The 15,741-nt window shown below is 49.8% G+C and overlaps 6 protein-coding genes across 6 annotated transcripts; 4 read left to right on the top strand and 2 right to left on the bottom strand.

The window, feature by feature from the left end:
• Positions 1 to 17: 17 nt before the first annotated feature.
• F5J12DRAFT_910384 (uncharacterized protein) lies at positions 18 to 4,807 on the bottom strand. The gene is made up of 9 exons (XM_051749024.1): positions 4,753 to 4,807; positions 4,093 to 4,679; positions 3,819 to 4,045; positions 2,216 to 3,768; positions 2,035 to 2,169; positions 1,683 to 1,980; positions 535 to 1,633; positions 403 to 471; positions 18 to 356 (listed from the first exon to the last, which is right to left on the bottom strand). The coding sequence occupies exons 2-9, from the start codon at positions 4,541 to 4,543 to the stop codon at positions 100 to 102; spliced, it is 4,089 nt and encodes a 1,362-aa protein (XP_051604507.1). The 5' UTR covers positions 4,544 to 4,679; positions 4,753 to 4,807; the 3' UTR covers positions 18 to 99.
• A 1,090-nt stretch (positions 4,808 to 5,897) lies between these two features.
• F5J12DRAFT_955231 (uncharacterized protein) lies at positions 5,898 to 6,669 on the top strand (the record flags this gene model as incomplete). Its single annotated transcript, XM_051749862.1, has 3 exons — positions 5,898 to 6,156; positions 6,215 to 6,310; positions 6,365 to 6,669. The coding sequence occupies 3 exons, from the start codon at positions 5,898 to 5,900 to the stop codon at positions 6,430 to 6,432; spliced, it is 423 nt and encodes a 140-aa protein (XP_051604506.1). The 3' UTR covers positions 6,433 to 6,669.
• Positions 6,670 to 8,318: 1,649 nt separating this feature from the next.
• On the top strand, positions 8,319 to 8,937 carry F5J12DRAFT_762867 (uncharacterized protein; the record flags this gene model as incomplete). Its single annotated transcript, XM_051742147.1, has 4 exons — positions 8,319 to 8,447; positions 8,544 to 8,634; positions 8,698 to 8,758; positions 8,820 to 8,937. The coding sequence occupies 4 exons, from the start codon at positions 8,319 to 8,321 to the stop codon at positions 8,935 to 8,937; spliced, it is 399 nt and encodes a 132-aa protein (XP_051604505.1).
• A 621-nt stretch (positions 8,938 to 9,558) lies between these two features.
• F5J12DRAFT_713561 (Emopamil-binding protein) lies at positions 9,559 to 10,453 on the bottom strand (the record flags this gene model as incomplete). The annotated part of the gene is made up of 6 exons (XM_051740843.1): positions 9,559 to 9,649; positions 9,701 to 9,714; positions 9,753 to 9,867; positions 9,921 to 10,104; positions 10,157 to 10,259; positions 10,310 to 10,453. 6 exons carry the CDS (start codon positions 10,451 to 10,453, stop codon positions 9,559 to 9,561), a joined length of 651 nt encoding a protein of 216 aa, XP_051604504.1.
• Positions 10,454 to 10,535: 82 nt separating this feature from the next.
• Positions 10,536 to 12,603, top strand: F5J12DRAFT_803861 (vacuolar fusion protein MON1). The gene is made up of 10 exons (XM_051744480.1): positions 10,536 to 10,645; positions 10,695 to 10,765; positions 10,839 to 11,052; positions 11,101 to 11,215; positions 11,271 to 11,413; positions 11,465 to 11,546; positions 11,601 to 11,920; positions 11,973 to 12,157; positions 12,211 to 12,322; positions 12,392 to 12,603. The coding sequence occupies exons 3-10, from the start codon at positions 10,903 to 10,905 to the stop codon at positions 12,530 to 12,532; spliced, it is 1,248 nt and encodes a 415-aa protein (XP_051604503.1). The 5' UTR covers positions 10,536 to 10,645; positions 10,695 to 10,765; positions 10,839 to 10,902; the 3' UTR covers positions 12,533 to 12,603.
• Positions 12,604 to 13,949: 1,346 nt separating this feature from the next.
• F5J12DRAFT_903256 (uncharacterized protein) lies at positions 13,950 to 15,181 on the top strand (the record flags this gene model as incomplete). The annotated part of the gene is made up of 2 exons (XM_051748379.1): positions 13,950 to 14,320; positions 14,377 to 15,181. 2 exons carry the CDS (start codon positions 13,950 to 13,952, stop codon positions 15,179 to 15,181), a joined length of 1,176 nt encoding a protein of 391 aa, XP_051604502.1.
• Positions 15,182 to 15,741: the final 560 nt, after the last annotated feature.

Raw genomic sequence — 15,741 nt, 5'->3', positions numbered from 1 at the left:
TTTGGGTGTCTTCTAATGCTAGAATTGTTCAGAAGTGATCTAATACCACGCGAAGTTCGGATGACCTTCTCAACCGGACCTCTGGTTAAACTGCACTTCTCATTGACCGGACTTCCCCAATCTCTTGCCCATCTGCTCGCTCAATGCAGCACCAATCCGATGGACAAGCGTTGTCGCCTGTACTAATTCCGTCACAGAAACCTGTGATGCGCCTTCAGCGACTGCAACATACGCATTCCGTAGCGCGTCAAGTCTGGCAGACGTTGTCCTCGACCTCTGTAAGAGCGGCGGACTCGGTCCAGGTGGGGGACTTTCTCTTTCTACCTGCGACCTTGATTGTTGGGCACGCAGGTCATCTATACATATTGGCGACAGGATAAGTAAGGGATAAGCGAACCTTACCTCGGGTTATCGACTCCTGACGCGGAGAACTTGGACAAGGTTCGGCGAGCGATTCATCGACGGCGATCTCTGTGTTCGGATGGTTTAACGGATTGGCAAGGGTCAGCCATTACTGCAATGGAGAGGTCATACCAGAGGGAGTTCTATCAAGTCTGTGAGAAGCACGCCGAGGACCGACATCGTCATCAACGTCAGCTTCAGATGACACTGACGACGGTAGTGGTGACCACTGTCTTCCGGCAATGTGACCAACTGTTGCCAGAGGTGGTTTCCAGTGCAGCAATGGCATCCCCGTTTCTGAGATCTTCCGTATACGCTGCGTCCTCTCCCGTTGTACGATGCTACGAAACGTCGGGACCTCGACGCCATCGAATACCATCTTCTTCTCGGCCACAAGAACAGAACGAAGCCGAAGGACAGAAGGAAGGGGAGTACTTCGACCACTAATCGGCTCCGATTTGATTTTGCGGAAGTCCTGCGTTGAGATTCGGCATCGCTTCTTGGGTTCGTGCTCTGCGCAAAACGAGTCACCTTCAGCTGCTCGTAACCTTTTACCGAGTTCCCGCAGCCTGAGGGGAATGTCTGAACCTGAAGACAACCGCGAGTCCGGTACGCCTGAATGCAGCACACCAGGCGGCTCCTTAAACGATGGTTCATTGCCTCCGGTATGTTCCTGAGAATTGTCCGGGGAGAGCAAATCTGCCCCATCGTCACTAGAGGGTAAAATGAACGCAGTGTCTAGAATGGAAGAACACTCTTCGGCCTCAGCTATGGCATCCGCCACGGCTCGCCCGTCGCTGGATTTTTTCGCGACTGGCAACCACGGGCCACAAAGGTGGTCACTACCAGTGGATATGCAGGACAAGGAATGATAGCCCAGGGGAGAACCACATATCTCCACAAGATTTCCACCCCCCACCGACCTAGCCAACGAATCCTGTGATTGAGACTGCGATTCTGTGGACATAGACAGCCCGAACGCCAAATCTCCACCATAAGCCGCAACGAAACAAGTCAAGCAATCCTTGATCTTAGGTGGAAGGTTGTCGTAAAATTGGGTTTGACGGTAATATGTTGCCCTCCAGAAAGCTTCAAACGCGAATGGTGCGACAGCTGGTGCTGGTATTCGTTGAAATCCAGAAGCGAGGAATGATTCCATGTCCCGCAGTGCCTCATGGGATAGAGGAAGTCTTTCAAGGACTTTTAGCGTGTCGCAATACAACGGAATTATCTGTTGATACATTCAATTGCACCCTGGTTCACTGCTAAACAAAACGCACCACTGCATTAAAATCATCTTCGCGCATGATGTGGGACCTATCCTCAATCCAAAGGCGAAGTCCATTACCAAGTGCGACAAGGATAACCAGAACGTTATCTGGCGAAGAAGCGGTTATCCAATTACGCAGGACGGCGAAAAGGTAAAAAACGTGTTTAAAGGCATCCGACGTGGCCTGTCTCTGATTGTAAAGGCACGATAAAGCAGTATCGATGGGCCCTAAGACAGAGTCGCGTGGCATGTGACCTTTCTCCATGAAATTGCAAAAGATGGCAGTGAGGACTTGAATTACAAACTCCCTGAGGCGTAAACGTCAGCATACGAACAACTGATGGGCCAAGCAAATTGTTTACCATTGTCCCGCGTCTCTCCCCTGCAATCGTTCAAAGATTGCATCAACAACCACATGGAAATCTCCGGATAGCGCCACCGCAGAGTGAAATAAAGATTTCCATACACCAAGTTCCCATTCAGACAACACCCACGTGCTGTGGCAATGAGCAAGGATATTTTGGTATGCAGAGACGAACTTACCAGATGGGAACAGAGAGAAACTCGACAACACTCGCCCACTGCAGACTAGACGCACAGCCCACTAGGGAAGTGGCGATTATTCCCCATAGCTGTCGTTGAGTCTCAACCCTCATTTGTGATTCTGTGAGACCCATCATGCCACCCAGAAAAGATGGCGAAGCGATAACCATGAGATCTGCGCAGATCACGCTCCACATGCACTGAATTTCGGGATCGCGTATGTTGAATTTGTATTTCGAAATCGCAAACAGGATCAGCTGCGAAGCTTCCATGAGGTCCCGGGTGAAGGTCGCGTCCTTCATCGCGGACCAGAGACATTTCACAGCATCAAGGCAATACTTCTGGTCTGCTATACCCCACGAGCCCCAGTTTAGTGGATCAAACGGCGGTAGCAAGCATTTAACAAGTGATTTTGCGGCACATTTAAATGCTCCTTGTGCAACAGTATGATTCTGCGCTAGTAAGTCAAGCAGGGACCGCCAGACATCTACCAGCACATCCTTCTCGCGAAATGTGGGTATGAATAGAGGCGATGTGAATGACAAACTCACGTCTAGTTGTTCAGTCGGCGGACGAGGCATGCATCCACACCATCCATCAAATATGGTCTCGTAATAGAGAGTGATCTCTACGTCGGTGAGAGGACAAACGCGGTCGACAGTGAACTGGGAAATCTTTCGCTGGATGTCAGGAAGGACGTCACAAGATGCATTGACGATAGTCCCATCGAATAAAACCATGGGAGCCATATCGTCGAACTGTTTGAACAAACAAATGTCGGTTAAGCTCGCAGTCGGCATCGTAACCGCGCGGAGAAGGGCAATGCCCTCCTTCTTGGCGCGTGCGCACTTGCTTTGCACCATGCCAGAGATGATCGCAAATGCTTGTGTCACTCTCCGATCCTCTCTAACGGACGAGGCTGAAGGCCCTGTACTGCGGGTATGTAGCAGGATCCCCGTGACTGCAATCCCCGTCCTTCCCCAGAGTTCTTGCTTCAAAGCACGGAAGGCTAAATTCTCCCAACTGACGTCGATACCCTCCGGTTCTGAAAGCATACGAGCATAAACCCACACGAAGCATCTCCAAACAAGCGGATGTAGCGAACGGACGACTGCGGCATCGTGCGTTAGACCATTCGCCATCGCACCGAGGACGAAATCTAAAGTGTGGGCGTCAGAGAATATCAGAGGGCCACAAATTATGATCAAAGATGCCACGACTGTAAGCATCCACACTGGACCCTCCCCCGGGCGCATCAGAGACCCGGCTTTGAACGCAGCCTGTACGGTTCCAATCAAGGTTTCAGGTATATCAGAGAGAGTAGCTTGATTCCGCAGAAAACTGAAGACGCATGTAGATACTGCTTGTCGATCCTGCTTGGAGAATGCATCGAATTCACGCACCAACGGTGCTGCAAAGCTGCATAAAACACCGGAGGCATGCAAGCGATGATCAGTCGACTGTGAAAGAAGGCGCTCCAGCACCAATGGTAATAACTGAGACATTGGATTGAAGCATTCTCTGGCATGGCGATCTAACATGTGCGCCACAACCTACATGAATAAAGTGAATATGAAACGGACTGAAGCAAGTTATATGGTACCTTGAGGCCATCAAGCGTGGTATCTGTGGACGTTTTCGGGCCAGTAAGACAGTATTGTAAGGCCGTCATCAAACTAGTCTCGTGGGGTTTGATTACAGCCCACGGCAAACATTGTGAACGCAACATCCATAAAGATAATGAAAGTGCCTTCGAACTGTTAAACACGGGTAAAGTTTTCGCAAGGACTATGCTCAGGACATCGCCGAACAGATCAGTGAGGTCGGCGACTACCCAACATTAGATGCGACTTGTGATCCAGTCATGCTGCACTCACTAGTGAAGAGGGAAGATAAAGAGGGAAACTTGAATATTACAGCTAGTGTAGACAAGGCGTAGTTGCACAAACATGAGAAGTCCCTTGCACATTGTATTTGTATTGACCCAATCTCTGCAGAACGTGTATCGGACAGGAACAAGTCCTTAGGCGGACGACGGGGAGGGTGATCTGCGGAGAAGGGGTCTATATGCGCGAGTCCAATGTCGCGACGGAATGCTTCAAACAGATCATTTCTATTTAGAGTTATGCATTCAAACGCGGGGAACGATGTGGCGGGTTCTTGCAGAGCCTGACTCTGCGACTTGAGTCTTCCGGAGAGTGTGTTGTACGCGTCCAAGAGGTCATTGGAGGAAACTGACGAGCTATCCTGCATTGAATCCGTGATCGTTTCTATAGCTGACAGTAGATACGAAGTGTCGTGGAGAGGAGTTGAGGGATTGCCGCTCATTTACGTTCACGCGCCTTAGGTACAGGTTAGGCGTCCGGCTCGTTTTAAGTTAGCGTGGAACACGTCGTTCATGGCAACCTGGACTTGCAAGGAAATAGACGGATTCCCGTGAGTCACAGTGGCAGCAAGTCGCAACCTGCAAGACGCGCCGCATGATATGAGTGATCTCCGGACTGATAGGTGTGTATCTCATCAACTACACGACTCACCTGCCACAGTGCACTTCTAGTGGTCGACTAAATCCGCAACGGCAGCGGAGGGATGTTGGTGGCCTGAGACACGGCGCCATGATATGTAGGATGTGGTAAATCACGTGGCCAGTTGGGACACATATTCCCACGCCCACGCATCTTCTCATACTAGCCTCATGCCAAGGCATCTGTTTCGAGGCTTGCCATCAGACCACATTTCCATCGACCCTTCCTTCGACAATCAGATGCTACCATTCAGAAGTTGAAGCACGTGTAAGCATTCACGTATCGGTCGCATTCTGGAGTTAACGTCTGCAAAACGACTCCGATCCATTAATGCGTCACAGATGTACATTATGCGGCGACCACGGAATCTATGTCAACATCAGAATTCTGGCCAGTCTTGGGAGTACACGACGGGTGCACGGCTCAACCAAACAGCAGCGTCACGATCAACTTTGTTGGCCATTACGATTTACCGGAAAAATATGGCCGGCTTACTGTAGGCGCGACAAAGGATACTGAAACCTGCGCTTCGTCTTGGCGCATCTACTATGAAAGAACTTGCATAATACGTCGGGTGAAGTCTCTGACAAAGGTAATATCGCCAGCGGATCTTTGGTGCGTACGATTTTATGATGGCGACCGACATGAACAAACGAAAGCGATGTTGTGACAGTTCCGTAAGCACGAAGCACGATACTTTCCAAATTAGTACAACCATTGCCGCGATGTTATTTCCGCTTGTTGCAACCGGCATATTCACCCCGTCACCCTCCTGGTTGATTTCACCCTCAAACAGGGCATTTGAACTGTGCGGAACTGTGTGGATAATGTCGAGGTACAGTCTAGTTTTTTTTAGCATCGAGGGACGTAAGTTGCAAGTTGCAGAGGATCGCATTCCTCGGCGAAATCCCTCAAACGTGATGGAAGTTTCGGCAAGAATTTGGGCCCCACTGCACAGGCATCAAAACGTAAGTTTCGCGTTGGTCTTATTACTTCCTGGATCGGGCCTGGTGTGACTATAAAACCCTATAAAACCCCACCCGTCCCAGTCTCGGGTAAACCATTCGCTCTTTTTTCGCTACCATTCCTACCTCCTGTGCCAAAAATCAACTCCCTCGTTAAATAACGATCCTTGACTTCGATATCAACGCTCTAACATGCACGCCGCACTGTTTTCTTTCTTTGTTGCTGTCTTCTTTTCGGTTTTCGCTCGGGCAGCACCAGTAACAACTCAACCAGTTGAACTCCTGGTCTTCAGTCCTACCATTACCTCCCCTACCGCTGGTATTGTTTGGATCACCAACACAAAGGCGAATGTGACTTGGTTAACGAGCAATATCCCTGCTGAAAAGCAGAACACAACTGGTCTTCTTCTGTTGGGCTACGAAGCCAACAACTCGGAGAACTTGGACATCTGTGAGTTGCGGTTCTTCAAGGCTTTGACTCGCAGCAAATATTGGACTAATGCCTTTAGATCACCCACTTGCCTCTCAGTTCCCTCTCGCTCAAGGCTGGGTAGAGTTCACGGTCCCAAGCAACTTGACCTACAAGAACAATTATATCGTTGTCCGTACGTATACGAACTTTGCTGTTCATATTCTTGCACGATGACACATCTGCACAGTTTTCGGTGACTCCGGGAATGCCAGTCCCCAATTTACTATCACTCCCAACAACGCCACCCAATCCTAAGCACGGATATTCTCTCGCATGACTATGGACTCATGACTACGGACTACCGATGATCCTTCTCAGCTAGCCTGATTATTTTGTACTGCTATGGACAGTAGCCTGGTGCTTTGATAGAGCTTATAGGTAAAACTTTACCTCACTAGCAGATCCTCACAAACGGACAATATATTCGACCTTTTTCTTTGATCGCAATGCTGGATTCTCTATTAAGCCGAATTAAGGTGAACAGATGGGCAGAAGAGCTAACGGCTTCCAACAGCGACTCGCCGTACTTTCGTTAATCAGGTTGAGGATTTTACCGTGGATGAAGGGTGAATCGATAAGCCTCAAAAGTTGGTAATTGTTGGTTATGTGCTGGCAAGCGGTTGCCGTCGCCAGCCTCAACTCCACCAAAGTTGCGCGGCCTTGAACCAGGATCTGGTTGAAATTTCTTCAGGACCCACTAAAGTGGCGTGGGGTGCCTCCATTGCACCTTCGGAGTGGTCTTCGCACATTCCTTCCCACTCGTACGAGGATGTCCGTACTCACAGTTGGCGTCATCGCAGTTGTGATCGCGCGTGTCTTCTCGTCTTTCTCAAAGCGTCCAGCAATTTCTTCCCGAGTATAGTGTCTTGCCTTAGTCCAACTTCTAATGCGTTATCAGTGAGTACGCTTCTCGTGGAATGCAGTGGAATGTACTGATCAACCCTCTTTGTTACCGATAGAAAGTAGTATAGCAACACGTTCAGAATGTTGCTTGGCGGTGGATAAGTTATCGTCATCTCGTCAGCAGTTGCTATCTGGCCCATTTATGCGGCCGACCATAGCACGCTCGAAACCCACGAAACGCACAACACATTGTATCATGTGGTGTCTGGAAGCAGGGGCAATTGCCCCGAGGTTTACCAGGTTGTGATACCTCATACTTTCGCGATGCGCTATTATGTGACTCCACCGATCACCATAGCCTGTTCGCCAAAATCAAACCTTACATTCGGGTGAAAAGCGTTCGCGTACCACTCATGAGATTTCTCACTGAGCCACTGTACTGCGCAACCAAACTCGTCTTTGGCAGCAGGTACCCTGGAAACTCTTACGGATAACTCGCGTGCTCTCGATGAGAGCATGTCAGAGCGTTTTTCAGAGTGTATTTTGTTTCCGGCCGTTGATGAAAGCTCCGAAGGACCACCGACGATCTTAGCATCAGAGACGTCTTCGGGGATGATGGGTGGCTAGGTTTCGCCTTCATGAATTTATTATAGGATAACACTGCTCTTCACGAGACAGGTTGTTACTTCACCTTTCGATGGGGTATCTACGCGAACACACCCGGGGTAGCATCATGGCTATTCTTGTTCCTCCCTGATCAGCCCCAAACAATCTCAATGCCAGTACATTAGCATTTCCCCAGTAGCTTGCTCACTGCTGAGGTAGCCTATGGCTTTCAAAAAGGATGAATGCCCCACACTTCTTGGAACTCACCATCGACTGTAAGTAGTTGTGTGTTTGGATGGCCCATGAAGGCCCTTGAGAATGCCAGCATTGCCTTGGGATGCATTATATATTCTCATTGGCTGTAAATCTAGCCTATATCCATGTGAGAAGTCAATCAAATTACTGTGAATACACACTATTGGTGGTGAAGTTCATTGACCATGTCTTGCAGTTACTGCTACTGCTGGTACATTTTCGAACAGCTCGACTTCGCGTGCAATTGGCCCTAAGGGCGTTACACGTGCGGTTGATGTCCGGAGGACCGACCATCTGCCACAGTAGCCAGCGGACCGCGACGGACCCCTATACTTACCACACGGTGAGATGTGCGAACACTGCCAAACAAGAGCAAATATAGACCCCGATTCTGTGCCCTTAGTAATACTGCACTAAGAATCACACCAATGGCTAGCATGTCCGACGACATTGCCACGCAGCCAAAGCCAGAAAATGTTTCACCACCATCGAATCATTCGCGAAGACCGATTTACAAAACAGAGACAACAGGTAACTATTGGCAAGATGTATGGGAGGCATGCAAGGTACGCAGTTCAGTCTCTTGCTGCCCTCAATAAGTTACATCGTGTAATACAATATTGTGCGAAAGCTAGCGAATATCCATCGTCGATGATTTCCAGCGACTTGGAGAAATGCCTTGTGCACGGCACAGTTTACTTACTGGAATCGCGAGCGGTGCGGGCGTAGGAGTAATAAGGGCCATCAGCGCGAGTACGTTTTTTTCTTGGCAACCTACGTCACAAACGCGTGCCATTGACCACGTATTTTCACAAGGTCCCTTCGTGGCTTCCAATTGGGCGGTGGGGACTTTTATGGTCATCTCACTAGGATCGTGGTAGGTGTCAGGTCACTAGATCAGGTGGTGCATGTCCTTCATACGCTGCGCGTGTTCCTAGGACGATCTGCCAAAGGAACCTGCAAGCTGAACGACGTAGGGTGGCACGAGTCGTCGAAGAGATGCCCAAACGGTTCATAAAATCGAAGGACACGAGCTCGGATAATCAGCAGTCGTAGTTTTGAATGTACAGATTTCTTCATTCTGTGCACGTACACCGAACGACGCCGGGCAGGCGGTTTCGATCTTATGGTGTCCCCCCGGTTCTCTACGAGCCCCGAGTCCCTGCTTGCGTTATGGCTAATGTTAGCAAATTTTGTTTTATATTTCAACTGTGCAGTTCTCTCCCCCACCTAGTTTGCCTGGAAAGCCTACGCATGCACCACCCTTCAAGCTTCACCGGTCACCGGTGATCGTGCTGCACTCTCAAGAACATATATAGGTGCATATTCGTTGTGTGAAGTAGCCGTGTATGCAAGGAACTCTCACGCCTTACCTACGGGTAGTACAAGAAGAGGTAAATGCTCCTCAACTAGTCGATGAACTGTTCGCACAGACAAAAGCATCAATATTGGAACAAGGGCGGAATTCCAGATGCCGCCACAAATTTCTGCTACAATCAAGCTAGTAATCCTCAAGACGTCATGGGCAAGAAAATAATCATGGTTCCAGGTCAGTATCACACAAAACAAGTCACCGGATATCCAGATCGGAACATTCTCCATGTTGAGCTGGGGGCGTAGGTGGAAGCCGAACGAGACATCCGACTTCCCTTGAGATGAATAGGACGAGTGGCTCCGTTAATTTCTCTTGATTTTAGCGACCTCGCGCAAGGATCTGGCGATGTGGTTGTAAGAATCAACCATTAACCACAAGGGTATCACGACCCATCTAAAAGCGATGTCAATTTCACAGTCGTAACGGCAGACAAAGAGCACTAACATGCTGTTCATGAACTGCCAGTGAGAGTTCAGGGGAAGTAAATTCGGTGGACCCACGGAGCAAATGAGGCGAGAACACATACCACAAGGTACACCCACAAAAACAGGATATTGGAGGTATTCAAGCTGGGGCTTCCGCTTAACCACTCGGGACAAAACGTCATCCACCTGTACAACATCCACGTTGAATACAACACGACACCACAAAAATGACCACGTACCCGCCGTAAAGCTCTGCCACAGACAAGACCACGATCCAGTAGTGGCGAGCCGGGTCACTTTTAACAAGTAGCCCCAGAATATACCAGCAGAGTGGGACTCCGCCAAGCACGGTCAGTATCTCGAGCGACACTACCGTTGGATCCGAAACGCCCCAACGCGTGTCCGCGAGGGTATACTCCTTCCCTATTACACATAATGAGCATGAATAACGTACGAAGGTCGATGTGAATCTCACACATCTCAGCGAAGACACCTGTACTAGTGTTCACAGACCTGCCAAAAGTCGAAAGATACAGGAAGGACCCCTCGAATATAAGATGTATGATCCCATCGAAAGCCTAGCGATGACATCAGACTATACTTGATTCGTTTTGCCTGCTGTTCTTACCAGCCATACGAACGTAAGCTTGTCCTGCCAAGTCGCACTTTTTGGTAGCAGGGCTCGAGAGGCTGCAACGGCTGCGACAGCAACCCCTGCGACACCTGCAAGAGAGAAGAATGATGTAGCGGTGAAGATCTGCTGCTCGCCCATAGTACTGAGAACCTATCCGGCGTTGGAAGAGGAAGAAGGGTTAAGGGCGTGCGCCCACAGTGCACATGCGCTTATGTAATCTCACTCTCAAGCGTGGTTTCCTCCTACCTTCGAGCAGTGCATGTGTTAAGGGCCTTTAGTCCCAGATATCGATATCTGAGTTACATTGAACTCTGGTTTTTATATTCTGGTGTCCGTGCTGGCTGATAGGTTGTTTGCGAGTTGCTGACGTAACACTTAGTCCCCCTGTCCTGCTATCTCTCAAGCAAGTGATGAGCCTCTCAGACAATAACCACCCTCCGTTCAAGCCGCGTGAGTACTTCGTGCTTACAGATGCTGGAAAGCCAGTTTTCACGAGGTATTACACACTCAATGGCGACCGAAGAAACAGCTGATGCGAAAACCCTAGTCGGCGCGAGGATGGAGATTCCGATACATTGTCGTGTACCATGGGCCTAGTTCAAGCCTTACTCTCCGTGTTTATCGACGACGGAGACAAGTTACGTTCCATCAACTCCGGCGAACTGAGAATTACTTTCCTCTTGCGATCACCACTCTACTATGTTTGTGCATCGACTTGGGGAGAACCAGAGTCTGTAGTGAGTAACCCGTTTTCCCTCAGCGGATCGAGGCTCATTTCCAGAAAGACACGTACGCACCTCGAGTATCTACACCTACAAATCCTTAGCATCGTCACTGCTGCGCAGCTCAGACGCATATTTGAACGCCGCACGAACTTTGATCTGAGACGCCTCCTGAATGGTATCCTCGTGTGCCTTGTGTTTCGTATTTTCCGTATGTTTAACATGCAACACAGGCGCAGAACCTTTTCTGTTCTCGCTGCTCAGCCGGTTAGAATTGGACCTTGCTATGTCTACATCGTCACTGCACTGTCTACAACTCGATCCGAATCTACGCTCGCGAGTAGCTGATGCCCTAGTACCCATAACAAAGATGAAGGTCAGCTGCAGGTCACAGACAAGAGGCACTGAGTAATTCATGCACCCACAGGATACTTTGTATATCATCCTCATCGCCGGCGGTCGCGTTGTCACCCTCGTACGACCCAGGAAACACTCGATACATCCTGCAGGTTTTTTTCACATCTTCTTTGTAGTTCAACCGGTGCTAATAGTGCCTCCCGTAGACATTCACGTCCTCGTCAATACTGCACATGCTCCGTCGATCTATAATTCACCAGCGTCGGCTTCTTGGATCCCCGTCTGTCTCCCCAAGTACGACCCAGCGACCTTCGTAAATGCGTATATCTCGTTTTTATGGAAACCCGAGGACAACAGCATAGAAACATCGTCAAATGCCGAGTCTCGAGAATCATCCTCATCCTCTCGTAGAGAAGACGGTCGCCACCCACCTAACCTTTCTTCAGATGCAGCAATATGTCTAATGTGTATCAGCGGTGGCGGAGAATTCGAGACTGTCCGGAGTTGGTGCGATTCCGTTGCTCAGGTGACTATACACTGTTTGCTACTGACAACCGTCCACTCATTGTCTCTTACAGAAATTGCAAAGCCAGGGCACACTGAAAGCAATCACGGATGCAATGGAGTCCAGGAAGACACATTACTCTGTTTCCCAGCTTGCGATCCCAGGATTACGACATTTTGTCTATAAATCTCGACCAGATGTCCAAATTACTTTTCCAGCATTCGAGGATCCCTACGACAGTCGCGATGAAGTACGAAGGTGCGCAGTTCTTGTTGCAGAAGATTGAAATTTTCCTCATACCGGAACTACAGGATCATCGCAATGTACCAAACGGTGTACGATGCCCTCCATGCGAAATCTGGTCAATCTGGACCCCTCAAGTTGCAGTGCATTCGTACAGAAAAAGAAATTGTAATGGGATGGGTAAATTTCACTCGCGGCGTATCTAAATCTAGAGTGTAACTGATGATGAAGGAATCCGTTCATTTTCAGATTACACAACCCTTCGAACTTTACATCGTCCTATCGCCAAGGCTACCGAAAACAGCGGTAATTAACGCGGCGAACGCCGTGACTCGATGGGTAAAGAAGGAGGAGAGAAACTTACTCTTAAGAGATGCGCCTGTATTTTAATCGTACATATAGTGGGGCGGGTGTTTAGGAGGTTCATACAAATGCCCGCCATCTCGTGCTTTTCATACGACCATGCAGTGGTGATCACGTGACTGGCCCTTGACAAGCCTCCTCAGGCGCACTTTCGGATGGCCTTGTCATGTTTTCAGTACGGCACTCATTCAAGCGAGTCTCATGGAGCTGGCCGAGGTTGGTTCACTCTGCCGCAGCCGTCCCTCGACCAATACCTGAACCGAGAGGTATGCTGTGCTCGATTCCATGGAATTCCTAGTTGCAAGGTCGTTAACTACCAAACAGGCAAAATTGCTACGCCGCAAGACTTCCTGAGCGCCATAGGACGCAGCTCTGAGAAGAAGGTTTCCACCGATAGTTGGGAAGCATTCTGGCGGTTGACCGGATGGGATCTAAAGAGTGCTAGTGTACCTGTCAGGGATCGGAGGTACGAGCAGGCTCCTGTGGAAGCCACCGTGTTTTTTTTTTTGTTCTTGACGTTCAGTGTAGATACATTCTGTGGTGCATGGAAAAATTCCGACAGGATGTTCCCATCGAACAGTTCGCTCACGAATCCCAAACCGAAGAAGAAGATACGAGGGTAAGTATCACCTACTAAGGCTATGTTCAGGGATACTTCTAATTGCACTAGATGGGGACCTGCGGTACAACACGGCAAGCGGATTCGGTAGTCTAAGGTGCATTCATTGTGTGCTGTAGATGGCGGACTGATATAGTATCCTTGTGCATTGCACGACGAACTTCCGTGGTGTTGACCGGGACTCGGGGAATTATTTCCGGATGTAGTGACAGGGGGCCTCCGCTAGGCAACCAAGATAAAGGAGATTGCTGTTGCCAAATACTGTTGAGATTCTGTGAGGCGGAGCGCTCTAGCTTAGTGAGTGGTCGGCATTGGCCGCATCCTTTGTGATTCATGTGTGCCCAAGACTTGGAATCGCATTTCGCCTTCCCATCCGTGAGCGGGACACTAGCGGTACCTCTACAATGCTGTTTGATCGAAACGACTGCAGACCCTTCGAAATATTACTTGGATCCGTGGTCTGCTGTGTTATATGGGTCCAAGCATGTTGGAAGAGCGGCCACGTGGGGAAACCTCGTTGCGGAGTCATTAATCGCACTTCTTACGCTTTGACCGACGTCCGCGATGACATCCTTTTTTCTTGTGTTATTGGATGAGCCGAATCTCCGGGATGACGGCTGCTTTCTTGGGATACTGCTTGCAACAAGGCTGCCTCGAGTGTGACTTATAACGAGGGTTCGTAGGCGTCGGAGTTACCAGAACAACAAAACGAGGTTCGGCAATGGTCAAGGCTGAGACATGAAAGAAAAGAGGCTGACCGACACTATATAACATCTGGGGCTGGAGGTGGTATGCCCCACCGCCATTAATCATTTTGTCTGCGCCATGCCCCCGACCACAGTTTACCGTCGCCAGTCTATGGCCCAGCTGTACGAGAAGCTCAGTGCTCAGAGTGACGAAGATGACATGGCATGGCTGGCCCAGTTCAGTCCCGAAGAGAAATCGGATGACCTCTATACCCCTGCGGTCGCACCGAGTCCTTACTTGTCTTCGATCTCATCCACCTCCTCGTCTTCTCCCTCCGCCGAATCCTCCCAGGTCGATAGTCACGTCGATGATACTAGCTCCAGTGACGAATCTAGTTCGGACGATGCCCTCAGCTCGGAATCAGAGTCAGAAGCCGAACCCTTCTCCTCTCTGACTTTCGATTTCGACTACACCACTTACGACCAATCGCCATGTATGCCCCTCCTTTTGTGAGTAAACCGTCTGTCACGAGATCTCGATGTATAATAATTTGACTATTCTACAGCCAGTCAGATGAGTTTATGAACACGGCAGACTCACCGTACATACCCCCAGTCGACTCCATTGTGCTCCCCCAGCCTACCTCCGTCCCGCTTGCGGGATATTACCATCCCATGCAACAAACTACCTGTCCCACTCCGCGCCATGCATCTTCAGATCCCCCACTTCTCCTTCCTCCGACCTCTCCGATTATGGGCTCTGGGACCCCGCGCAGAAGACGTAGTGTGTCGACTAATCAGTTTGACGGGCGGGGTGATCCAGAAGAGCAAGTCGATGCCGAGAGTGACGTGGACAGCGATGACGACGAATATATACCTTCTCCCTCTTTGAATTCTAGGAAGCGGCGTCGAACGACTCGGACCCGTGTATCTACTAGTGCCCCTCCTGCATCCGCAGTACGCGTTGCGAACATTTCTCATGCAGCGAAGCGTTCTCGTTGTTCCCCCCCTTCCCGTAATGTACAAGCCATGCCAGGAACGGTCCCTACAGTCTCGAAGAACAACCCCTGGGCGTGTCCCTATTGCAAATGGGTCCAGCGTAACCACCGGACGCCTGATCTCAAGCGCCACATCCGGACTCACACTCGCTTTGAGCGCCCCGCCCAATGGATCTGTTGTGGTGTGCCCCTAAAGGACGCTGGGCGGCACGCCCTTCCAGAAGGCGCCGAGCCGTACAATTGGCAGGGCAAAATGATGATCGGCGGATGTGGGAGAGAATTCAGTAGACGCGATGCTCTCAAACGTCACCTCGACAATGAGCACATCACATGTGTTGGCGACCTGAATGCGTTTGCTGCCTCTCACAACTAGGCGCCCGACTCACCCGTTTATCAGTGATCGACACGCTTATGACGTTATGGTGAGTGGCAGTTTCGTCGGGTATGGGATGCTGGTAGGCTGACTGACCCCGACTTAGATATAACTTTGTTTTTTGAAGATACGGATTTGTATCCGCTAGATTGTAGAACACCCTCTTGCATGTTCGAACGGTAGCAACATTCCCTGTGTATTATACCCCCATCGGGTCCTTTAATTCCCCTTCTTTTAAGTATGACCATTCCATTTTGTTTCCTCTGGACTTATCGCCTTGAGCATTTAACTACGCTTGCAACAAACTATCACTTCACTACGACGCGTCAGCTGAGCAAAACAGAAAATCCTCTCTGTACCCATTCTTGGGTTGAAACGGCACCGGCGTCAGCCCCTCGTTCGTTCAGATAAAAGCCTCGCATTTTGTGTACGACACTCTTGATTTTCCTCGACATTCATCATGATGGTTGAGCACCGCTCGGCTGTGGAACGTTACAAGCTTCAGAGGTACCTCTGGGACCGCGGACGCGTACCTGCAACCACGTCTTCCAAAGCATTTC

This window comes from Pisolithus orientalis (genome assembly GCF_024613125.1).
Source record: "Pisolithus orientalis strain OTSU chromosome Unknown F5J12scaffold_3, whole genome shotgun sequence".
Taxonomy (NCBI): domain Eukaryota; kingdom Fungi; phylum Basidiomycota; class Agaricomycetes; order Boletales; family Pisolithaceae; genus Pisolithus; species Pisolithus orientalis.
This window is presented reverse-complemented; position numbering and strand designations above follow the sequence as displayed.

Bases quoted from the DNA above. Each gene is read 5' to 3' on its own strand.
- F5J12DRAFT_803861 (XM_051744480.1), top strand. From the start codon at position 10,903: ATGGGCCTAGTTCAAGCCTTACTCTCCGTGTTTATCGACGACGGAGAC. The intron at 11,053-11,100 runs GTGAGTAACCCG...ATTTCCAGAAAG, and splicing joins GGGGAGAACCAGAGTCTGTA to ACACGTACGCACCTCGAGTA. The intron at 12,323-12,391 runs GTAAATTTCACT...GTTCATTTTCAG, and splicing joins AAGAAATTGTAATGGGATGG to ATTACACAACCCTTCGAACT.
- F5J12DRAFT_910384 (XM_051749024.1), bottom strand. From the start codon at position 4,543: ATGAGCGGCAATCCCTCAACTCCTCTCCACGACACTTCGTATCTACTG. The intron at 2,170-2,215 runs GTAAGTTCGTCT...TCATTGCCACAG, and splicing joins TTTCTCTCTGTTCCCATCTG to CACGTGGGTGTTGTCTGAAT. The intron at 472-534 runs GTATGACCTCTC...ATCCGAACACAG, and splicing joins ACTTGATAGAACTCCCTCTG to AGATCGCCGTCGATGAATCG.